The sequence below is a fragment of the Leptodactylus fuscus genome, chromosome 1 (genome assembly GCF_031893055.1).
Source record: "Leptodactylus fuscus isolate aLepFus1 chromosome 1, aLepFus1.hap2, whole genome shotgun sequence".
In the NCBI taxonomy this organism is placed as follows: domain Eukaryota; kingdom Metazoa; phylum Chordata; class Amphibia; order Anura; family Leptodactylidae; genus Leptodactylus; species Leptodactylus fuscus.
In genome coordinates, this window is record NC_134265.1 from 37,176,158 (window position 1) to 37,201,755 (window position 25,598).

General features: G+C 43.8%; 1 protein-coding gene across 2 annotated transcripts in view; it reads right to left on the reverse strand.

The window, feature by feature from the left end:
• Positions 1–19,364: 19,364 nt before the first annotated feature.
• The window catches only part of PHF24 (PHD finger protein 24), a 99,284-nt gene continuing 93,050 nt past the window's right edge, over positions 19,365–25,598 (reverse strand). For both annotated transcript variants that reach the window (XM_075269755.1, XM_075269754.1), the window contains exons 7-8: positions 24,585–24,686; positions 19,365–19,856 (exon numbers count right to left, since the gene is read on the reverse strand). In XM_075269755.1, the coding sequence (XP_075125856.1) occupies positions 19,760–19,856; positions 24,585–24,686 (199 nt within the window). In that variant the 3' untranslated portion in view covers positions 19,365–19,759. The remainder of the gene's footprint in view (positions 19,857–24,584; positions 24,687–25,598) is intronic.

A 25,598-nucleotide genomic window follows, 5' to 3' on the forward strand; every position in this document is an offset into this window, starting at 1 on the left:
ATCAAAATGCGTGGCTGGCCCTATAAGAGGGCACAAGAACCTCCCCTCTGCGTGTTTTTTTCTGTCCTGTGTGGACAGAGGACAGGTGGGAGGACTTGTGTCCTCTTATTGGGCTCTATAGAGTTACTTACCCTTTTGAGCTCAGTTCTTAGTTTTTCCCTTCAGGGCCCTTCTTGATTGGAGTCTATCCTCTGGCCCTGTTGAAGGAAATAACGTTATTAGCCTGCGTTGGCTTTTACCATACCCTCCCTCCCCCCCTCCCTTCTCTCTCCCTCCTCCCCTCCTCTAGGCTTACCTGTCAGCTTGCTTGCGAACCTGCGAGGTTCGTCTCACGCCGCATCCCCGTCCTCCGGCTGCGCCGCTGACGCTTAGCTGAATCAGGGGCGTAGCGGCAGCCGGAACTAAGTTTCCCGGCATTGTGTTGCTGCGTCCGCGCTGGCCGGGTGCACACTTCCGGTTGGAAGCCGGAAGTTTAGCGGCGCCATTACAAGTGCTGGCGCTGACATATGCAGGCCCCGGCAGCGCTCTGGCCGCGTATTCGGGCCAGGAATTGGCCTCAGGAGGTGGAGGTAGGTACCCCTTGTTGGGGCTTGCTATGGAGGGGGACCTTTTTCTTTCTAACCCCTTTTGGATTTAACTTGGGGTTAAACTTTGGGAGCTGTAGCTTATCCCATTTCCGGCCGGCGGGGTTAAAATTCTGGTCCGGCCAGTTATTTGATACCTTCGGTTCCTAAAAGCACTGAAGGCTGTGCATTGTGGTTGCTTTAACCCCGAAAGCTCCAGTTTTGCGTCTACCTGCGCTTCTAACCTTGGTTTTGTCACCTTGCTGTCCGGTCTTCTGACCTGGTAAGATCTACCCTTTTATATTTGGTAGGTTGTCTTGGTGACAAGGTTGCATGGTCTGTTGTCTCTCTCTAGGATATGTCATCCTCTACTACCCCCCCGGGGGATTATAGGAGGAAAACTACTGCTAAAAGGAAGCATCTTTCCTGTTTTGACTGCGACACGCCGCTCCCTGATGGTAGGTAGCGGCTTAAAGGGTTATCCCCTCCGGGGTACTACCGGTCCTATAACCCGCCTATTATTTTTAGGCTACGAATGGGCCCGTTGTCGCGGTTGCAGAGGCCCTCCACCTGAGGAGCCCTCTCCTAGAGATATGATGGCCTGGGTCAAGGAGATAGTGAGTTTGGGCATCGCTCGGGTAAAAATAATTCCCTTGCTTGTACTCTCCTTTTATTTTTTGCAGGATGATTCCCGTAAAAGGCATACAGTCTACCTTGTCTCAGCTCACCAAGAGACCATGCACTGAGCATCGTTCCTCGTCCCTCCCTCCCCTGGAACATCTACGGGTGGCAGAGGATGATTCCTCCGAGGACGACTCAGTAATTTCCAGCAGACCTGTGTTCCACTATGAACAAACAGGCAGGCTGCTGAAGTCCATCCGGTCTACAGTGGGCCGAGATGTTGACGGGGAAGCCTCCACGTCTGCCTCTGGGGGACATATTGCCTTCCATGCGGACGCCACGCTGACCGACCTCATGGGGCAGCAGTGGAAGCAGCCAGAAAATTCCTGGGGGCCTCCCTCGAAGGTGGATCTAGCCGTGGCGAAGTTGTCTCGTAGAACCCTGGTGCCCCTTGAAGATGGATCAAATCTTCAGGATCCTCTGGATCGTAGGGCTGACGCCACATTGAAGAAGGTTTACTCTGCTTCCTCTGCCCAAGCTTCAGTAGCCATAGCCTCTACCACTGTGGGCGATTTTCTACGTAACCGCCTAGCCACCTTGGAGCTGGATATTGATTCCGGCGTGGACAGGGATGAAATCTTGGCTTCCATGAAGAATATTCATAGGGCTGCAGATTTTTTGGCAGAGTCTTCCCGCCATCAGTTAAAAATTTCAGCCAAATCGATGGCATTGTCCACTGCGGCCCGTAGACCCCTGTGGCTAAAGCCTTGGCATGCAGACTTCGCATCCAAAGCTGCTCTCTGCGCTCTCCCCTTTGAGCCAGGAAGAGTGTTTGGCCAAGGCTTAGATACCATCATGGAGGGATTAGCAGAAGGTAAGGGGAAGTCCTTACCTCAAGCATCCAGGGGCAGATGTGCCCCCTCTAGAGGCAGAGGTTCTGCCTCTAATTATAGACGCCCGGCTCAGCAAAGGCGTTCCAGATATCGTCCTAGGGGAACTGGACGAGGCGCTTCCAGGGAAGACGCCAAGAGGAAGCAGGAGTTTTGACGCGGGGCAGCTCCCTGTGGCCCCCCTTCCTGTGGGAGGACGTCTTTCTGCTTTCTTCAGAGCATGGGTCACCCATATTCAAGATCCATGGGTGTTAAAAATTATACAGCACGGGTATCTTATCGATTTTCACCTTCCACCTCCAGATCGGTTTGTTGCCACCAGAACCCTTCCACCTTCTCAACAGGCCAGTCTAGAGGCCTCGGTCGCCGAGTATGTTATCAAAGGCATCCTAGAGAAGGTCCCAGCCTCAGACCTCGGTCGGGGAGTTTACTCCCCCGTCTTTCTGGTCTCCAAAGTCACCGGGGGCTGGAGAATGATAATAGACCTGAGGTACCTCAATCGCTTTATCAGGAAGAGGTCATTTCGTATGGAAACCGTGGATTCCGTGACTGTTTTTCTCCAGCCAGGAGACGTGATGGTTACCCTCGACCTGAAGGACGCCTACCTTCATGTCCCTATTGCTCACTCCCACAGAAAATTCCTCAGGATTGCCGTTTCTATGGCTGGCCACAGGGAGCACTTTCAATTTACAGCTCTGCCGTTCGGCATCATATCCGCCCCCCTGGTATTTACCAAGGTGATCGCTCCGGTTGCCGCGGCCCTCAGACTGCAGGGTCTCTTCATCGTTCCTTACCTAGACGACTGGCTACTGAAAGCTCAGTCTCCTGCTGCTCTCCTCCAGCAGCTCAACCTTGCCATCAGCTTCCTACAAGAGTTAGGATGGATCATCAACTGGGAGAAGTCCGAAATCGTTCCATCCACACGGAGGAAATTCCTCGGGTTCATAGTGGATTCAGAAGCGATGCAGATCTTCCTCTCCAGCCCAAGGAAGAAAAGGATCCAGGCCAGTGCACGTTTTCTATTGCACACCCGGCGGGTAACTATCCGCACCGCCATGAGAGTCCTCGGACTAATGTCATCCTCGGCCAGAGCAGTCCCTTGGGCTTTATGGCATTTGCGTCCCCTGCAGATGGAAGTGTTGAGAACCTGGAACAGGTCTCCACGGGGACTGCACAAGAATATCTGCCTTTCTCCCGCTACCCGTCTTTCCCTCAGATGGTGGATACACCTGAAAGACGGAAGGTCCACGGTCCCGACATTGTGGACCCTGTTGACAACAGATGCATCCCAGTGGGGATGGGGAGCCCATTGCCAGGACAAGACTGTACAAGGACGATGGAGATGTCCGGAGCTGGGGTCTTCCAATCTCAAGGAACTCAGAGCTGTGTACCTGGCCCTAGTACACTTTGCCCCAGAATTGAAAGGCAAGTCTGTCAAAAACCGGTCAGACAATATGACGGTGGTAGTCTATATAAACAAACAAGGGGGCACCAGGTCACCAACCTTGCTGAGAGAGACGAATCTCATATTTGCCTAGGCGGAGAAGAATCTGGTCCAGTTATCCGCTGTTCACATAAAGGGCTCCCTGAACATAGTAGCCAGGATCTGAGGAGACTCAACCTGACAGCCTGGAGGTTGACCAGTCCCTATTGAGGAATAGAGGACTGTCTCAAGCCGTCTTGAAGACCCTATCCAGCGCCAGAGCGGATTCAACTAACAGGAATTACCGTCGAATTGGTAACATCTTTAATGCCTGGTGTCTGCAGCATCAAGTGGACTCCACTGATCCCCCGACGGAGGCGATCCTGGACTTCCTTCAAGACGGACTAGACAGAGGTCTTGCTGCGGCCACACTCAAAGTACACGTAGCGGCCCTGTCCGCCTATCTGGGGAGGCGTTTGTCTCAGGATCCTTTAGTGAGCACCTTTATTAAAGGAGCAACTAGGCTGAGACCGGTGGTGAACACCCCTGTCCACCAATGGGACCTTATTCCGGTCCTGAACGCTCTTTGTGACCAACCATTCGAACCCCTGGAGGAAGTCTCCCTTAGTAACCCCTTAGCGACCCTTGACGTAACTGTACGTCATGGGTCGCATGGGGATGTATGGAGCGAGCTCACACGCTGAGCTCGCTCCATACACAGCAGATGCCGGCTGTATCATACAGCCAGGACCTGCCAATAACAGCAGCGGTCGGTGCCCGAGCCGATCGCTGCTGTTAACCCTTTACACACTGCGGTCAAACGTGACCGCAGTGTGTAAACGGCGCCGGCGGCATGGGCGCCGCCATGTTTCGCCGATCGCCGCCCTCCTGAACATCACATGAGGGCGGTGATCGGTTGCTATGACAGCCGGAAGCCTATTGAAGGCTTCCAGGCTTGTCTCTGCACTAGATCTATTAGACGATGCCAGAGGCCAGAGGCATCGTCTAATAGAAGTGCTGCGATTCTGCTATTCACTGCAGTACTGTAGTATTGCAGTGAATAGTATGAGCGATCAGACTCCCTAGGTTTCAAGGTACCTAAGGGGTCTGATCATAAATGTAACAGAAGAAAAAAAAAAGTTTTTAAAAGTATTAAAAAAATAAAAAAAATATAAAAGTTCAAATCACCCCCCTTTCCCTAGATTAGCTATAAAAGTAATTAAAGAACATTAAACATAAACATATTAGGTGTCCCTGCGCTCCAAAATGCCCGAACTATTAGAATATTAAAACATTTATCCCGTACTGCGAACGGCGTAGCGGCAAAAAAAATAAAAACAGCCAAAAAGCGTTTTTTTCAACACTTTGCCTCCTATAAAAAATTGAATAAAAAGTGATCAAACCATCGGATCTTTCCCCAAATGGTATCAATAGAAACGTCATCTTGTCCCGCATAAAAAGACACCACAACCAGCTCCATACATGGAAATATGAAAAAGTTACAGGTGTTAGAACATGATGACACAAATTTTTTTTTCTATTTTGCAAAGTTTATCATTTTTTTAAAAGTATCAAAAAATTTCAAATACTATATAAATTTGGTATCACCGCGTTTGTACTGACACGTAGAACACAGGTAACATGTCATTTGTACCAAACAGTGAATGCTGTAAAAATTAAACCCATAAGAAAATGGCGCAAATGCATTTTTTCTCCAATTGCGCCTCATTCTGAATTTTTTTCCAGCTTCCCAGTACATTGCACAGCATATTGAATGGTGCCATTACAAAGTACAATTTGTCCCGCAAACAATAAGCTATCATGTGACTCTGTGAACTGAAAAATGAAAAAGTTATGGCTCTTGAAATGTGAGAAGGGAAAAACGAAAATGCGAAACCAAAAAATGGCCTGGTCCTTAAGGGGTTAAGTTACTGACCGGCAAAATGGCACTGCTATTGGCAGTTACGACTGCCAAAAGAGTTAGTGAACTACAGGCCTTATCTGCTGAAGAGCCATATACTATTTTCTTTTCGGACCATGTGCAGCTTAGGTTCCTCCCAGGGTTTCGTCCCAAGATTCCATCCGCTGCAAATAGGAACCAAACAATTTCCCTTTCAGCATTTTGTCCTTTCCCCTCTTCACCTGAAGAGGAGAGATGGCACAGGCTGGATGTAGTCAGATGTCTGCAAATTTACCTGCAGCGCACTTGCCCTTTTAGGCAGGCCGAAAACCTGTTAATCAGCTATACAGGGAAAAATAAGGGCGCCAAAGCCGCCAAGGCTACGATATCCCGCTGGGTTTCCGAGACTATAAAGGTCGCCTACACCGCCCAAGGGCTGCCGGCCCCATCTTTTCTTCATGCCCACTCAACCAGGGCAGTGTCCACCTCTCGGGCAGAGAGGAGTGCGTTGTCTTTAGATCAAATATGTGCAGCTGCCTCCTGGGCATCTGAGTCTACCTTCATTCGGCATTACCGCCTGAAGGACCGGGTGGCAGATTCCTCTGCCTTTACCCAGACCATTTTAAGCTCGGTCATGGAATAATCCCGCCCATCTTGGGGCCTACTTGCTATATCCCCACATTGTGCCGCTGGTACGGACGACAGGGAACAAGTGATTATGAAGATAATCTTGTTTCCCTTAGTCCTAACAGCGGCACAAGATTTCCCACCCTGGGAATCATATCTTATGTATAAAATTGTGTATAAATATGGAGGTACTTTTGTATCAACACGCAGAGGGGAGGTTCTTGTGCCCTCTTATAGGGCCAGTCACGCATTTTGATTGGCTAATTAAAAATCCACCTGTCCTACCAGCACACAGGGGCAGAAATACCCCACATTGTGCCGCTGTTAGGACTAAGGGAAACAAGATTATCTTCATAATCACTTGTTCTTAGACTAGGTGTGAAATCCATTGCTGCAGAATTATCTTCAAATTTAACTAATTCTAAAAAAAAAAAAAAAAAAGTAGCACATTCTTTTGCCAGCAATAAATTTGATATGTTAGTTTTGGAATTGGTCCACAATCGCTTCCACTCTACCTAAATAGCTCATTGTCGCTTTGTACTGTTTATCCTTGGCCGCCCTCGTTCCATGTTTCCAGAAGGGAGATAGTTAATCCTGGACAAGCTGTTCCTCTTTCCTGACAGCCGTTAGAACCAGCAGCTAATTAGCTTTCAGATGTTACCTAATAGCAACCAGACAGTCCAAAATAATTGCTAATAAGCCCTTGTAAAGGGAGCGAGAGAGCAAAAAAACACAACCTTCTCCTTTGGAACTTTATAATTCGCTAAATGCCTCTGCATCCAGGGGCTAATTTGCCTGAAATATGACAAAATGGGAGAAAAACACTTAACAGTCGAGCGCCTAAGTGAATTGATGAACCCGGAAAAATTATTCCGTTTTTTGCTGTCTGTCCAGGTTATTAGTGAAAGATTTATCTTCTCTTTCAATCATTAAAAAAGTTGTATTAAAAGATGTAAAAAAAAAAAAAGTCAAATAGTTTTATGGATGTGCTGGTGGCTTACATGGCTTGGCTGTGATTGACTAAGGCTATGTCCATGTCTCCGCTGGAGTTTCATCGAAGAGTCCAGCTGAAAATTGGCAGACTTTCTCCTCCGCTCCAAATTGACGAACACCCAACAAATCCCATTATCGTCTATGGGATCCATTGGACTCCATGTGTAACTGCAGTTTTTGTGGTCTGCCTATCCGTTGTTCTGACAAACCAAAACAATGGCTAGGCGACGCAAGTGTGAACCTAGCATGAGAAGTTGTAAGGGGGCGCTCAAACTACCATTGGTGACCATCAGTAGTGTCCGTAGCTATTGTCCGTTACAAGATTTTAGCAACGGACACTAGCTGAACCGTCAGTAATCTGTTAAAATTTCCATTCATTTCAATGGGATTTTATCTTTTGTCTGTAACCCTTCGTTCACATCTGCGTTTGGTAACACTGGTCAACAAATTTTCAAAAGTTGCTTGTTTCTGAAATGAAATGAGTCATTCCCTAACGATTTTTATGTACTGAATTCAAATATCACAAGGAAAACTGTCAATTGGCTCTAGTTTCTATGATATCGAAGGGTTCTCATTTTACTGTTTTGTGAATTGTATAGAATATGATACATATTTATTACTTCTGCAATAATAGAGGTGCAAGTTTACAGTTTTTAAAATTTTGGAAATATATTCTTAGGAAACTTAGTTCTATCTAAAATCAACTATAATTTATAGTCATATCTAAGAATTTTTTTACAAATGAAGTATGTTTATTGAACTTTGGAACGTAGATCCTTATTGAATTGCTATTCGGCTCCTTTACACACGTCTCTTGTATTCAGACATGGGATTGTCTCTGATAATTGTCCAGCAGTAGTCTGCAAGCATTGATGGGTTCCATTTACCCTGATATCTCTTTTCCATAGTAGCAATTTCCTGATGAAATCGTTCACCATGTTCATCGCTCACCGCTCCACAGTTTGGTGCAAAGAAGTCTAGATGAGAGTGTAAGAAATGAATCTTTAAAGACATGTTACATCCCAGGTTTTTATATGCCTTCAGGAGATTTTCAACCAACTCTTCATAATTATCTGCTTTGGTGTTTCCCAAGAAATTAGTCATGACTAACTTGAATGCTTCCCATGCAGTCTTTTCTTTGCCACGCAGCAAATGGTAAAACTCGTCATCTTGAAGAAGCATACGAATCTGAGGACCAATAAAGACTCCTGCTTTTATCTTCACTTCACTCAACCTTGGAAACTTACAGAGGAGATATTTGAATGCCTCTTCATTTCTATCCATTGCCTTTACAAAATTCTTCATAAGACCAAGCTTGATATGTAAAGGAGGTAACAGAATCTTTCCTGCTTGAACAAGTGCTGGATGCATAACATTTTTAGCCCCTGGCTGCAGTGACTTTCTGAGTGGCCAGTCTCTTTTCTTGTAGTGTTCTGATCTTGCACGACTGTCCCACTCACATAGGAAGAAGCAGTACTTGGTGTATCCTCCCTGTAGACCAAGCACTAGCGCTATCACCTTCAAGTCACCACAGAGCACCACAGATGTTGATCATAGTTTATGCATCTCAAGAGCTCTTTCATGTTGTTATAGGTTTCCTTCATGTGAACAGCATAACCAATTGGAACTGATGGTAGTGCATTGCCATTGTGAAGTAAGACAGCTTTAAGACTTAGCTTTGATGAATCGATAAATAGCCTCCACTCATCGGGGTTATAGCTGATTTTGAGAGCATCCATTAAACCACAAACGTTATTGCATACAACAAGATCACCCTCCATGAAGAATTGGACAAGAGACTGTTGACGGTTCCTAAAGAAAGAAATTCGAACATCATCTGCCAACAGATTCCACTGTTGAAGTCTGGAACCTAAGAGCTCGGCCTTACTCTTGGGCAGGTCTAGATCTCTAACAAGATCGTTAAGTTCACTTTGCGATATAAGGTGCAGTTCAGTGGAGAGTGATGCAGGAAAGTCTGGATCTGACGAGGTAGATGGTTCATGACAAACTGCTTCTTCTTCCTCGTCAGTGGAATCGAGCGAGAATGTTTCTGGAGCATTTGGAACTGGCAATTCTTCAGAATGAGCTACTGGGCGGCGTATCGCAGATGGAATATTCGGATACTGTAAAGTCCACTTCTTTCTTTTTGAAATTCCTTTCCCAATTGGAGGCACCTTGCAGAAGTAGCAATTGTCACTATGGTCAGATGGCTCTCTCCAGACCATTGGCACTGCAAACGGTATAGACTGTCTCTTCCGGTTCAACCACTGTCTGAGCTTTGAAGAACATGTATTACAGCATATGTGTGGAGCCCAACTCTTGTCCTGGTCGCCTATTTTGCAGCCAAAATACAGGTGGTAGGCTTTCTTAACCAAATATAAATAGAAATATAAAATGCACGTCTATATCATGAAAAGTAAAGCCAATTTTAAAATTTTAGCATCAATTTCAATCTCAGCACCCCAAAATTAGTTAAGAACAACTGGTTTGATGCCCGAAACATTTTGGCTGTTGACCAGTGTAATCCGTTCGGGGAGTCCACATGGGGACCCCCTGAACAGAATACCAAATGCACTACTATAATGTGGTCCGTGTGCTCTCCTTGTGCTGCCCGCATGAATCATGCAGACATGAAAGTAGACCACAAAGTATTTTTCTGTCCACATATTGTGCAGAGAGCACACGGACACCATTATAGTCTATGGGGTCCGTGTGCTCTCACTGCACACCGCTTGCCAATGAATTTGGTATTCCTTTTGGGGGGTCCCCATGTGGACTTCCCGAACGAATTACCAAACGCAGATGTGAACTAGGGGTTAGTGTCCTTTGGGGCCGTTTACATCCAATCCATCAGAAGTCCATTTTTTTTTCTGTAGACAAAAAAATCCTACATGCAGGACTTTTATGTCCATTTGAAAAAATGGATTCTTGATGGACAGCAAGGGTCTGTAATTTTTTTAACGTCTTGAAGTCTATGGGCAATGGGCTGTTGTTTTCTGTCCGTTGTTTTCTGCGCATCCTCAGAAACAGAACAAAAATATGGACAGTATAAAAAAAACGGAGACTAACTGATGCTAATGTGTCCATTAAATGGATCAGTTTTAAAAAACGGACACATTAACATCAGTTAGTGTACATTAAAGGGGTTGTCCCATGAAAAGCATCCTATCTATACTGCTAGTTTATGTGGATTTAAGACTTTTCTTAAATACATTGCTTTATCAAAACTGCTTTGTTTGGCCGCTATCTTAATTTATTCACTTCATTGTTGACACTGCATTTCTATGACCACTGGGCTTATCTGCTCATTCCCCAAGTGACTTAGCTGCCTGCTCTCAGGGGGGGAGGGAGGGGCTGATAAGCAACAGAGCTCCTCATATAGGGGAGGGGGAGGTGAGAGCTTCGGGATTACTGTGCTGTCTATCTTCAACTTTTCCACTTATCAGCCAGTTTAATTGAATTTGGCTGATAAGGGCTGAGATAGGGAGTCTGTTACCTCTGTATGTAAAGCAAGCTGACTCAAATCCAGCTCTGCTACATCAGTTTCCACATCAGCTTCATACTATGGTATGCCTAGCAGATAGCAGAGCAAGTGAAACCCCGCCCACCAATGTGCTGAGAAATCCAGGAAGTGAAGAGAGCACAGAGCCTTCAGGCTGCAGAACAAGAGTTATGGGAATACCCCTTTAATATCTTTTAATATCTATTATGATAGGGGTCCTTTTTTTTTTTTCTTTTTTTTAACGGACACCTTTATAACGGAATCCAGCGGTAGTGTGAACCCTGCCTAAGCGATTTACACATATTTTTTAGAGTGTAGAGTGCTTATGGTCAGAGTGGGGCCACAATCTCTCTTTCAGAGAAATTCATACAAAGACCTTTTATATCTCCATCCATAAATCTGAAACATTTGAGGTTGTTTTGAGAGATTGGCCTATTGTTTTCATCTTTTAGACCTGCTTCTCTGAAATCCTGCTTGTGAAGCTACAAGTTCAGAGCTCAGTAGATGTTCCTGTAATGTTGCTGTGTCTCCTCCTCTTCTCTCAATCTATAAGGAACCATTCTTAGGCCTGGTTCACATCTGCATTCAGTAGTCCGTCTGGGGAGTCCACTTGGGGACCCCTTGAACGGAATACCAAACACATTAAAAAGCGGTTAGCTAAGAAACCACACGGACCCCGTAGATTACAACTATTACACCCTAGCACAGAATCAATGGACCTCTGTGTAGGGATGAGCAAACAGGTATATAAAAAGCTATTTTCCAAGCATTTTGGATTCGGTTGAAATAAAATTTTTTCCAAAAACAAAATTTTGGGGGTTTGCCACCCACAAACCACTGCGGTCTGATCAAACACCAGAGTATAAACAGTGGAGGCCTAGGGGAGGTAAGTAAACACAATAGTTATACTCACCTTTTCTGGGATCCATCATGGCATCTGGTGTAGGCCCCCTGTCCTCTTTGGGCCTCATCTGGCTCCCTGAACGTCAATGACCCCAGGGAACTACTATGAAAACACAACCACCAATTTCATGATGTCAGCTTGCTCCATGTCACCACTGAGCCCGGAGCAGCTGAGCAGTTTTGGGTTGGCCTTTGATCTAAAATGAAACTGCTAGTCAAACGTTGCGAATATTTGTAAGATGAGTTTTGAAGATTTTCCCAACGCTACCCTTCTCGTTCACTCAAATGGCAACAGAAGCTATGAATTCTGGGAGAAAATACAGCTCAGAAGTCTCAGTGCTATATAAACTGACACGTTATATGTAGAGATGAGCGAGTAGTACTCGATCGAGTAGGTATTCGATCGAATACTACGGTATTCGAAATACTCGTACTCGATCGAGTACCACTCGTTATTCGAATGGAAAATTTAGATGAAGAACCAGCATTGATTGGCTGAATGCTATACAGTCGGCCAATCAACGCTAGTTCTTCTCCTACCTTTAGAAGTCTTCTCCTTGCAGGGTCCCCGCGGCGTCTTCCGGCTCTTCATTCACTCTTCCAGGCATCGGGCCTGGGCAGAGCTGACTGCGCATTCCCGCTTGTAGTGCGGGCATGCGCATTTGGCTCTGCCCAGGCCCGATACCTGGCAGAGTGATTTCAGAGCCGGAAGACGCCGCGGGGACGCTGCACGGAGAAGACTTCTCGGAGGATCCAGCCCGACCCTCACTCGTGGACTTGGTAAGTATAATTTGATCGAACGTTGCCTACCCCTGAAACGAGCATTTTCCCCCCATAGACTATAATAGGGTTCGATATTCGATTCGAATAGTCGAATATTGAGGGGCTACTCGAAACAAATATCGAACCTCGAACATTTTACTGTTTGCTCATCTCTAGTTATATGTCACTCAATCCCAAGGCGCTGTAGATGTTACCATGTGGTGTCTCTTAGTTAATCAGGGAGTCGCAGTAATTAAAGTATTGGGCACGGTGTACACTGGTCCCCCGGGCTCGGGGCTTGGTCACTTCTCAGCAGGTGCTATCCAGCATCTAAAAGATACTCGTACTACAAAGTGTCTGGTTCTGAATATACTGTGTCGTCTACAGCCTGAAGAAGATATTTTATTAATTGATACCCCGTATAATTCATCTGTCGAGTAGGAGTTGTTGAGCCGAGTGGTAATTTTATACTGATGTTTAGCCGTCAGTTCACTTCAGTGGCCACTAGGGATATTAAGGCTTCAATTACTGGTCAATTATTTCCGTCTGATATGAAGTTAATTATCTCATGCACTTAATATGCACCAATGAATTAATGAGCAAAGTAGAAAAAGTAGCGAAAAAAAAATTCAAGATCTCAGAAATTTCTGGAATGGTTGGTTGTTCCTCAATGGTTGAGATGACTTTAGAGTGAAGAAAACATTACAATTGATCGCTAGTTGTTGCTATAAAACTGTAAATGAATAAATTGTTATATTGTTAATTAATGACATTTATTTCTTTATTTTTTGTAGATTTTTTTTTTTTAGTTTCTGTACTTAATAATGGGGGTGGCCATCTTGACTGAGCTTCACCTCTTTTCAGTCAGCCCTCCCCACCCCCCGAGAGTATATTGATCGGATGCCACTGTTACTTACCTCTCCTGCACTCCGGATGGCTTCAGGCCTACTTGTGTGATGTCCCAGACGTCACGTGGGCCAGGCTTACGTCCTTATGCATCGCGGTGGAAGCCCTGGCTCAAGTGACATCTCTTCCATCATTGAAGATAGCTGACATCAGCAGAAAGTGCGGCGGAGCCCAGGAGAGGTAAGTAACAGTGATTTTTATGTTGATATCCTCCCCTTGGTCTCTAATTATTATACTTTGGGGTATGAAAAGACTCCAGAGTGTAATAATTGTTCATGAGTGGTCCACAAAAGGGAATAATACTGTGTGCAGGGGCCACTATGAGATATAATACTGTGTGCAGGGGCCACTATGGGGCATAATACTGTGTGCAGGGACCACTATGGGTCATAATACTGTGTGCAGAGGTCACTATGGGATATAATACTGTGTGCAGGGGCCACTATGGGAAATAATACTGTGTGCAGGGGCCACTATGGGGCATAATACTGTGTGCAGAGGTCACTATGGGGCATAATACTGTGTGCAGAGGTCACTATGGGATATAACACTGTGTGCAAGGGCCACTATGGGGCATAATAGTGCATGCAGGAATGCGAGAGTCGGTCCTAGTCATCTCACCAGTCATGGCCATAGGTAGCAATAATCTGGAGCCGACTTATTGAGATCTAGGGGAGATATGCTCTGTGCAGGGAGGGTACAATAGACAAGCAGTGACATCATCTATTGTCTGTAGTGGATGCAATAATGCGTCACTATAGGTGTTATCTTCTATTGTGATAATGTCTGTGATGTAAATAAGGTGAATACTTCAGAAAAAAAAAACCTGTAGAATTGGCAAGTTCTAGTCTATTTTTAGGCTTGGTGGCCAGAGTGGTAATTGTAGAAAAAGGTACTTTAAAAAAAAAATATAAACAGTGATGTAGAGAATATTAAAAAAATATAATGCATTTTTGAAAATATGCCTAACGCTAGGTTCACACCTGCGTTCACGGTCTCCGTTCTATGGTTTCCGTCTTCTGCATGCCAGAAGACGGAAACCACAAACCGGGTCCGGCCGTGCGCGGCGGTGAGCGTTTTAGGCTCTCCACTGCGAAACCGGATTTTTTTATCCGGACACAGAGTACTGCATGTCCGACTCTGTGTCCGGATTATAAAACCCGGTTTCGCGGCGGAGAGCGCAAAACGCTCACCGCCGCTCACGGCCGGACATCTCTCTCACCCATTCAAATGAATGGGTGAGAGAGACTCCTGCAGGTTTCCGTCTCCTGCCTCTGTTTTAGGCAGGAAACGGAAACCTCAAGTACGGACACCTGGGCGCAGATGTGAACGAGCCCTGACATAAAAACTTTAAAAAATAGGTACTTTTTGGGTAACACATTCCTTTTAAGTGAAGACGTCCAGGTGTTTCTAGTTCTTAACTGAAAGATTTGTGTTTAATTGAGCTGTGAGGAGAGACAAATGAGGCCGTGGCTATGTATCTCTATGAAGTCTATATCATCCAAGCACTATGATGTTGATGCCCTCACATGACCACGTTACATCGTGTGAACACACCCTAATGGTAGATTTATGTATCAGCCCGCTCATCTGAACCAAGAAGAAATGTACTATAAACACACAAAAAAAGAGCGAAAGAAACTGCGGCAAACCGCGCTGTACTTGTCATAAGGCTGAATTATATTGTAAAATATACAATAGAGATTCTTCTACAGAAAGTCTAGTGCTGCCGACTCATTGTAAGAACCCGGATACATCATGATCGCTACACTCATAGTACAGAAAAGCATCTGAGAATTAACAGCAGGTAACAATGAACAGAGATTTTAAAGCAAAGTCCTTCCGACAAGAGGAAAATGAAAAAAGTAACGGTTATGAAAGGCAGAGTTCACTTCTATACAGACATACAGTATTAGATGGACAAGTTACCGTTTCCATAGAAGAGAACATTCTGTTATGTGTTCTAGAAGTCAATAGAAACCATCAGGAAAATTTGTGAAATTCGTGTTGATGTCCTGCATCTATTGGATATCGGAACGCACATAAAACATTTACTGGTATTATTTATAAATGGCACTTAAATGGAGTTTCCCTTAAAAAAAAAAAAAAAAACTAAAATATGAGGAATGCTACTGTTGGTGATACTTCTGAACCCCGTTGTAACTCATCAGAAACTGAATCTTTGTGTTTATTTGCATGTATTTTGGGCTAAAAAAAAATTGTAATAGGTTTTAGTTAAGAATGTTGAAATATTTGGATTCTACAGCTGAAGAATTACAATACATTGCAAGCTGCAGAATAGAAATACAATACATTGCAAGCTGCAGAACAGAATCACAATACATTGCAAGCTGCCGAACAGAATTACAATACATTGCAAACTGCAGAATAGAATTACAATACATTGCAAGCTGCAGAACTGAATTACAATACATTGCAAACTGCAGAATAGAATTACAATACATTGCAAGCTGCAGAACAGAATCACAATACATTGCAAGCTGCAGAACAGAATCACAATACATTGCAAGCTGCAGAACAGAATCACAATACATTGCAAGCTGCAGAACAGAATTACAATACATTGCAAGCTGCAGAATAGAATTACAATACATTGCAAGCTGCAGAACAGAATTACAATACATTGCAAGCTGCAGAACAGAATTACAATACATTGCAAACTGCAGAATAGAATTACAATACATTGCAAGCTGCAGAATAGAATTACAATACATTGCAAGCTGCAGAATAGAATTACAATACATTGTAAGCTGCAGAACAGAATTACAATACATTGCAAGCTGCAGAACAGAATTACAATACATTGCAAACTGCAGAATAGAATTACAATACATTGCAAGCTGCAGAATAGAATTACAATACATTGCAAGTTGCAGAATAGAATTACAATACATTGTAAGCTGCAGAACAGAATTACAATACATTGCAAGCTGCAGAATAGAATTACAATACATTGCAAGCTGCAGAATAGAATTACAATACATTGTAAGCTGCAGAACAGAATTACAATACATTGCAAGCTGCAGAACAGAATTACAATGCATTGCATCCTGCAGAATAGAATTACAATACATTGCAAGCTGCAGAATAGAATTACAATACATTGCAAGCTGCAGAACAGAATTACAATGCATTGCAAACTGCAGAATAAATTACAATGCATTGCATGCTGCAGAATGTCATTCACTTGACATTCTCTCAGAGACCATGTATGATGGTGTAAAGTCCACATATTGGATAGTGATGAGAGGAAGATTTTACAAGATTGATTATAAGGTTTTATCTATCTGGAATTGTTGAGCTTGATCTCAAGTCTTATCCACCTTATCCATCAGCATTGGAACTTCTAAAAACTATCAGATTATGACCAAATCAACATTCACTGTGATTTGATCAAAAATCATCTTGGAATTTTGATTGATTGATTGATTGATTAAAGAGAGGGGCTAGAAACCACATTGTCATTTGAGCTTTCTGAGGTATTTTCTAGGAATGGCATCTGCAGCTTGCTATGTATTAGAATACACTCAAGCTACAGAAGCCGAATGGTCCATAATTCTTACTAAAAACCTACTACAAAATCATTTTTAGCCCAAATCACCTGCGATTAAATGAAAATAAAAACCTAAAGGGGTCAATATTCTTTAAAATAAATTTCCACCTTTTGACATATTATAGTTTATATATATATCAGAGCTCCACTTTCCTGCTACAGATTTCCAAACTCTTTCTATAAATTTAGAGTTAAGTCTATGTAATGTAGTGGGTTGGTCCCAACTGTAGAAGTTATCCCCTATCAATAGGATAGGGTTTAGCCATATGATGGGTGTCCAACCACTTACACCCCACCAATTTGGAGACCAAGCATGTGTCAAAGCAGAGCAAAACAAAAAGGAGCAGCAGGGCATATGCTCAGTGTGCCATCTATCAGGACAGGAACTTAGACTCCCATTATTGGGATCAGTGGGGTCTGGATAGTCGGAATGTCACTGATCATGAAGTTATTCCCTATCCCATCGATAGGGAAGAACTATGTAAGTTGGTATAGTCTATGGTCTTTAAGTGCATGGGAACTGAGCTGCAATAGTACATATTGTTATAGTCACTAAGGGGTCGTATGATTCTGGCTCTGTACACTACACTGATATAAGCTGATAGCAGGGGTCCAGGTGTTACACTACATGGATATGAGCTGATCAGTAGGGTCCAGGTGTTACACTACACGGATACAAGATGATCAGTAGGGGTCCAGGTGTTACACTACACGGATACAAGATGATCAGTAGGTGTCCAGGTGTTAGACTACATGGATAGAAGCTGATCAGCAGGGGTCCAGGTGTTACACTACACAGATATAAGCTGATCAGTAGGGGTTCAGGTGTTGAACCTCCACTGATCTGGCATTGATGGTTTATCCTAAGGCTAGGCTAGCAATATGTAGCCTCAGATACCCCTTTAACTTTATGTGTACTCAGTTGAATTGGACTTCTGACCCCAGTAAATATACTTTCTATTGCAAAGAAATTTGGACATCTGGTTGCGAATGAAAACTGCAAATTTAGTTGCGTCCAGCTTAAGTGGAGTCCTGTATTGTGGGGGGGGGTTAGTTTTCTAGATTACTGTACAGTTTTTCTAGATAACTATACAATTACTTAAAGTAAAGATGTCACTTCCCAGAATGCAAATGGAATTGTGAATGCAGCTCTGCAGTATAAGGGTGCATGCACACTGAGTAACGCCGGGCGTGTATGAGAGCCGTACACGCCGGCATTACAGCAGACTGCCGAACACTTCCCATTCACTTCAATGGGAGCGCTCGTAACAGCGGCGTTTACGAGCGCTCCCATTGAAGTGAATGGGAAGTGCTCGGCAGCCCTGCTGTAACGCCGGGCGTGTACGGCTCTCATACACGCCCGGCGTTACGTAGTGTGCATGCACCCTAATTCAGTCTGTAACTATATATGTAATGTAATGCACTTACAAATTTACTCAACTTTTGATGTATATTAGGCTCTATTTACATAACGTGTGCATGGCAAACGGTATAACGTACGTCAGGATATGTTCCTGAGATATTTGGCCATAGTCTTCAAAAAGCAGTGTGGTCGGAGCTTTACTTCCATATGTAAACTGTAAATTTGTGTTCAGATGTGAGCATGCGCTTCAATATGTTAGATTCTGCATTTCTGCAACTTGATCATGAATATTCCGTTTGTCCATTCCATAGAATGCAAATGATAAAACCTAAATGAGAATAGAGAGGTCAATGCCAGGCAGCTTCTGCAAAGGCTTACAAAATCCTGGGATTGACGACAAGAGCACCGACGTACACAATGCAAATGTTTTCGATATTTTATATATATCTTAAATCTGGACAAATCCGTTTTGTGGTCACCTATTCTTCACTCCTCCTTCTTGTTCCCAGCTACAATATGCAATAATAAATTTTAATTTTGAGAAAATAAAAAGTCAAAAGTAAAACCCTTGTAGACCCGTCAAAACGTGCTGTATCCAGTCATTCAGTGATAAAATATTATAGAAAAAGCAGTCTATTATACACAGTAGAGAACATCTTTAACACACTCTTATGGGGGCCACGTATAGCATGATGCACTCACCCTTGTACCAAAGAATGCAAGCTATCATCTATCTATCTGCCTTCCAAAGACGTGTCTGATTGTCACCAAAATTTAGGTTTTGCTTTTTATATCATTTTCATGTTCCAAAAACTAAAAAAAAATATATATGGCACTGTAATATATGTGCCGGAAAGAGAGTACTTGGAGCTCCACTTACTCACAAACGTGTTCCCTGTTTAACAGCACTCCATGTGGTCAGACATGGTATTACACGTAGAACCTCCATTGAGAAATGTTATAATTACCTGTAAAGCTATCACAATATGTGACTGATACAAAGTGACAAAATCACGGCAGTCATGGCAATCCTAATATATCTGTATCAGGTCCACTACAGTGATTTAACCAAAGGATGAGATCTTCAAACCCACCATTGTACATATGAGGCGCCTCGGAGCTTTGATATACGCATTGATGTGATAGACATAAACTTAGCAGATCCCTAGCGGTCCATTTAAAATCTCATAATAAAACCTCTACAGTATCTGAATGTGTCAAAACGAACTACTGTGAACTCGGAGATAACAGGTTTTGTTGGACATTACTGAAAACATTAGCAATTCAGGGACAAAGGACTTCACGATTGGGTCGTGAAGAGTTAAACCCAACAACAGTTAGACCCAACGGCCATGAAGTAGCCTTCATTTCTTGACACCAGTCTTAGGGGTCTCTATGCCCTTCTTCTGGTAAATAAATAATTGGTAAGATGTCCAAGCCGATGTTCAAGCCTTAGCCGCGGTGGCAATGCTGCATGAGATCCTTCACGATGTGGGAGCAATATCTACAATAAGAACGTAGAGCTTTCAGGTGGTAAATTATTAAAAATATATAGTCATTTGTAAAAGGGCTCATTGGGGAAGACATCTAAGTATAGGGCTTCAGTGTTAACTCGGCTACAACGCGGCATCTTCCAGTAGCCACAACATCATCTCTCCTCTACGTGACTCATGCAGCCAGTGGTTGGGTCTTCTTGGCCGTGATGGTTGACCCAAGCGGAGCTCTCGCTTCTTTAAATCGATGGCTTTAGGTGAATAGCAGAACTGTTTGGTCGAGCAGCAAGGATATAAAGAACATTCTCCTTCAAGAAGGCATCCCACTTCACCTGTCTGCAAGAGACATTTCAATTAACGCAAGCCAAGTACTATGGTATAATTGTACAAAACTTGTTGAAGGGCTTATAACACAATAACCACTTTTTTTCTCGACAATTTAGTCCTGCTGAGTCCATTTATCATATGAGCTGGGAAAGCTCCCAATATATGTGGTACATTAAAAAGACTGATAAGCTGCCCAGACTATGAAGTGAACTCCGGGTAGTGCTGGTCGAAGCCAGAATTTTATCCTATTAATATTATAAATGTGAAAGTTTGTGAGTTTGGATGTTTGTGGGTTTGTGTGTTTGGATGTTTGGATGTTTGTTCCTCAATCACGCAAAACCCGCTCGACCGATTTGGCTGAAATTTTCCACAAACATAGTCACTACACTCGATTGCGCAATAGGCTACTGTTCGTCACAACAGCGCACATACGTTTGTGCCAGGACCCCCACAAAACCCAAACTCACACCACCATCTCTGCAATCTCACACACTTTGGACCATAGCAAGCCACAAAATTCATATTGCCCTCTACAGCCTCGCCCCTAACCCCACACAATCTCATATACATATACTTTACCACTTTGCCCCTCCCCTTAACGATACTGCAGGAGGCTCTCTTTAACGCTCCGGAGCAGCCATGTTTGCCGACCCCCACCGCTCTGACAATCTGCGACACCGCCCACCCATGTCAATACCCCTAGGAAGTCTAATAAATGCAAAAAAAAAGTTTAATAAAAAGTAAAAAAAATATAAAAACAAATAAAAAGGATTAAAAATTCAAATCACCCCCCTTTCCCTAGAACACATATAAAAGTAGTTAAAAACTGTGAAACACATACATGTTAGGTATCCCCACGTCCGAAATCGCCCGCTCTACAAAGCTATACAAATATTTTTCCTGTTCGGTAAACGCCATAGCGGGAAAAATGGTCAAAAGTGCCAAACCGCCGTTTTTTCACTCTTTTGATTCTGATAAAAATTTGAATAAAAAGTGATCAAAGCAATAACATTTCCCGAAAATGGTAGAACTAAAAAGTACACCCAACTCCGCAAAAAAAGACGCCCTATACACAGACGTATAAAAAAATTACGGCTGTCGGAATATGACGACTTTTCAAAAAAAAATGTTTGAACATAGTTTTGGATTTTTTTAAGGGGTCAAAATGTAAATAAAACCATATAAATTTGGTATCCCCGGAATCGTAACAAAACACAGAATACAGGGGACATGTCATTTTGGTTGCACAGTGAACGCCGTAAAACCAAAGCCCCTAAGAAAGTCGCAGAAATGCATTTTTTTTGTCAAATCCACCCCATTCAGAATTTTTTCCCTGCTTCCCAGTACATTATACAGAATAATTAATGGTGGCATCATGAAGAAAAAATTTTCCCAAGAAAAATTAAGACCTCATATGACTCTGGGAGCGGAGAAATAAAAAAGTTATGGGGTTTAGAAGGAGGGGAGTCAAAAATGAAAAACCAAAATCAAAAAATGCCATCGACGGGAAGGGGTTAACTTCAAATACTTCTGTCCCAAAGTCACTATGTAACGTTTCTCACAACACCGTATATATAGCAGCTCAAATACAAAGTAACTTCAACACAAAAGTCTCACGTATTCTCTGAATTACAGCAAAAACAAGATACAAAGTTACATTTCATATCCCATACCTTATACACAGTACTCAAACCTTACCCACACCTGTATATACCCACTTCTACAATCACCGCAGACGAAGTCGCGGGTACCAGCTAGTATATCTATAAATTCTAAGCAGACCTTCCCTTTACAAAAATAGGTAATGCAGTAGCACAGAATTTTTGGGAAAAAAATGGAATGTTGGATAGTAACTTCAGTAAAAGTGTAGTACATTGCTAGCTTAGGGAAGGCCAGTGACATATACAGTATATACACCCCTAGCACCCAAATGGAGAACATACCATATACACATGTGTAATTCCTTGTCTGTGCTCTTATATGAAAAGTATAAGATGGCCCATTAAGAGAAAAATAAAATACTTGATTTTGTGATACTCTGTCACAAGATTTCTGTGCTACATAGCAGGGGTACTCACACTTTGTCAGCATGTGAGCTACTTTATTATATGACCTAGTCGAAAGATCTACCCACTTCTTGTGGGCGGGGCCAGGGAGGGCATGTGGGCGTGTCTATGGGCGTGTCTGTGGGCGGCCCTGGCATGTGGGTGGGGCCGAGCAGAGCGTGAGAGCAGGAGACAGTGGCGTTCTGTGGCCGCCCAGGGATCCCTGCTGTCTGCTTGTTCACAGTACAGGCTGAAAGTCGACTCTCAGTCTGCGCTGTGAACAAGCACTCTGGACGCTTGCAGGCTGCTCTTAGGGATGGAGGGGACCGGGGTGCTGCTTGTTCACAGCGCAGGCTGAGAGTCGACTCTCAGCCTGCATTGTGAACAAGCAGACACCGGGGATCCCTGGCTGCATCCTGCGACCGACCCATACGTCCATTGCGATCGACCTTTAGATCGCGATCGACGTATTGGGCACCCCTGCTATACAGTATGAGTATGCATGTCCACCCAATGGTTGGGATAAGAACTGAGGCTGTTAAGTGTTTTGCATAAGGACCTTTCACATCTTCATAGATGTGCGGTATTTTATACCGCTAGAGAGTCGACTTCAGTTGAATTCAGTGCATGGTTTGGACTCTAGTACAGGAGATATCTATGCCATTAATTTTGGCACTGATATCTCTCCACTGTCAGAAGGGCGGGCCTTACAGACTAGCATCTTTGCTCTTTGTACTCTTCCATTAGCTTGTACTGTCAGGAGCGTTCCTCCCTCCCCCTTCCCCAGCGATGATGGTGATCTGTAATGCCCGCTCTTCTGACAGTGGGGAGATATCAGCGCTGAAACTGGCGCAATATGTTTTTGTGCCTTGCCCAGTTGCATAGGAAAATGTCCTAATACAGAGAATGATATTGAAAAGATACTTCATGAAATTTTCCAAGCCGATGGGATCTATGGCCCCATGTGTGTACAGAGCCTTATCTCTTTCTCCATCGAAGTTTCGATAAAGACTTTTCTCTCTTTGTGTTGACAATCATCATTTTATGATTTTATCTTGGCTGCCAGATCAATGTTCTCTGTTCTCTATAATTTCCGTCAGGCGGATTTTTATTCGATGTATAATTTAGGAGTAGCGAGGTCTTTAAACATTTTAACACACGGTAATAAATTAGAGCGGAGTCGTACACCGCAACCAGACATAGTAATTACAGTCAGAGGTAACAAAACTGGGGGAAATTGGAAGGTAAATGCTATTTAATGATACTGGATCTTCTGGAATAATTAATGGGAGTGCAGCCGAAATTTGTTGTGTGATTTATGGGTTCGGAGGAAAGTTCCTTGTAAGATCCCTCTATGGAAACGGCTAGAATGCTCTAATTGGGTAATACAGTGACCATGATGGTACAATGGTAAAATAAGTAATGAATGTACAGAAAACTCTATTAGGATACAATGGACTATTAGGGCATGTTCATCCTACATAAAATGAAGACATCCTCCTTAGAGGACTCTTCATTTTCCGGCTTTGGCTCCACACTGCAGAACTCTGAAGGACACCATTGGCGTTCCGCCGCTATTTAGGCACAAGCTGTCTTGAATTCCAGACTCTATGGCTGAACTAGTTACAGATTCTGTTGAAAAATCATACAGGACACTAATTTTTTCCTGTCCTGCTGCATTCTTTTTGGAGGAGGAATCAGATTCTGTCAAGTGAATGGTCCTTAGGCCTCGTTCACATCTGCATTGGTAATACATTCAGGGGATTCTGCATGGAGACTCCCCCCTGAACGGACTACCGAATGCATTGGCAAGCGGTGTGCATTGAAAGCACATGGACCCCATAGACTATAATGGATTCCATGTGCTTTCTGTTCAGTGTCCACAAGAGATCCTGAACTACTTTTCTATCTGCATGTTCCATGCAGAGACCATGCAGAAAGCACATGGAACCCAATATAGTCTATGGGGTCTGTGTGCTTTCAATACACACCGTTTGCCAATGCATTTGGTAGTCATTGCGGACTCCCCCGAATGGATTACCAATGCAGATCTTAACCAGGCTTTAGATGTGGCTGTGTATTTATTAGTTATCTGATCAGTGGAGGCAGATTATAGACCTCACACAGATCAGCCGTTTCCGATTCCAGTACTATCTATTGCACTGAGCCAGCTGGTTCCAGTCTCTGTATAGTGGCAGGGAAACGGTACTGCAGCCCAGCTCCCATTGACTAGCTGAGCTGCAGTGATGGTGCTCAGCTACTATACCTGGCCATGAGCCAATTACTTCTGGTTCCAGTGTTGGACAGCTGATCTGAGCAGGGACCAGCTATCAGTCCCCCACCGATCAGGCCTATCCCAAGGATAGCTTCAATGCGTGCTGAGCTGTACCACCAGCACAACAGGGACCAAAGCCAACTATTTCTGGTTCCATGCCATGTATATTATGGGTGTCAGAAGCCGTTCTGAACTGCTGATCCATGCAGGGGTGTTGCTGTTGATTATGAACATAAGCCTTGTTTTAGGCCTGACAACTTTTGTGACTAGACCCGCACTTTAAAGATCCAACAAAAACATTTAGCTAATTCTTGCAAAGTGTTCAAATCTCTTAGTGCTGCAACAAGAACTGCTTATGGTGTAACAAAGGTCGCTCCACCTGCACGCAGTATTGTTTGCCAACAGAAGGACACTCACCTGTTCTCGTCTGGATCTGTAGTCAGTGGCACCTTTTCTTGGCTTTTTCCACTTGTACTACTGGCTGGGCTGCTCTCCGACATGGGCCCAACATGGCTTATACTGAAAGAGGTGAAAACACAACATACAGTAGTACATTACAGATACAAGCCAGTGGTTATTATTAAAAGGGTTCTCCAGCCCTAAATTGATTTTTCACACTGAAGGCCTATCCACAGGAGGAGACCCCAGAGTATAGGAGTGTTTCGTGTGTGTCAAACAGTAAAACATTCAGGTTCTGTCTTTTCCTGGAATTTTTGTAAAATTTGGTTCGAATCTGGTTCTGGGAATTGGTTTGCTCATTCTTTACTGTAAATCCTATGGATTAGAGAATATCAGTAGGCTACCCCAGAGTATAATAATTTCACTTCCGTTTCTACGCTAGCAAGTTTGGACCGAACTGGAGGATCAGCTTGCCAGAACACCAGACGAAACAAATCTTCAAAGGTTTGCCGCTCCAACCTCACCCAGGAGTTATTGCAGTGGCATAGCTAGGAATAGTGGAGCCCCGTGGTGAACTTTTGACATGGCCCCCCCCCCCATCAACACCGAAGACTTTGACTGACCCCCTCCTATGCATTCCTGCGCTCTCTATTATGCCCCATAGTGGCCCCTGCACACAGTATTATGTCCCATAGTGGCCCCTGCACACAGTATTATGTCCCATAGTGGCCCCTGAACACAGTATTATGTCCCATAGTGGCCCCTGCACACAGTATTATGTCCCATAGTGGCCCCTGCACATAGTATTATGTCCCTTAATGGCCCCTGCACACAGTATTATGCCCCATAGTGGCCCCTCCGCACAGTATTATTCCCCATAGTGGCCCTTGCACACAATATTATCCCCCATAGTGGCCCCTGCACACAATATTATTCCCCATCGTGGCCCCTGCACACAGTATTGTACCCCATAGTGACCCCTGCACACAGTATTATCTCCCATATTGGACCCTGCACACAGTATTATGCCCC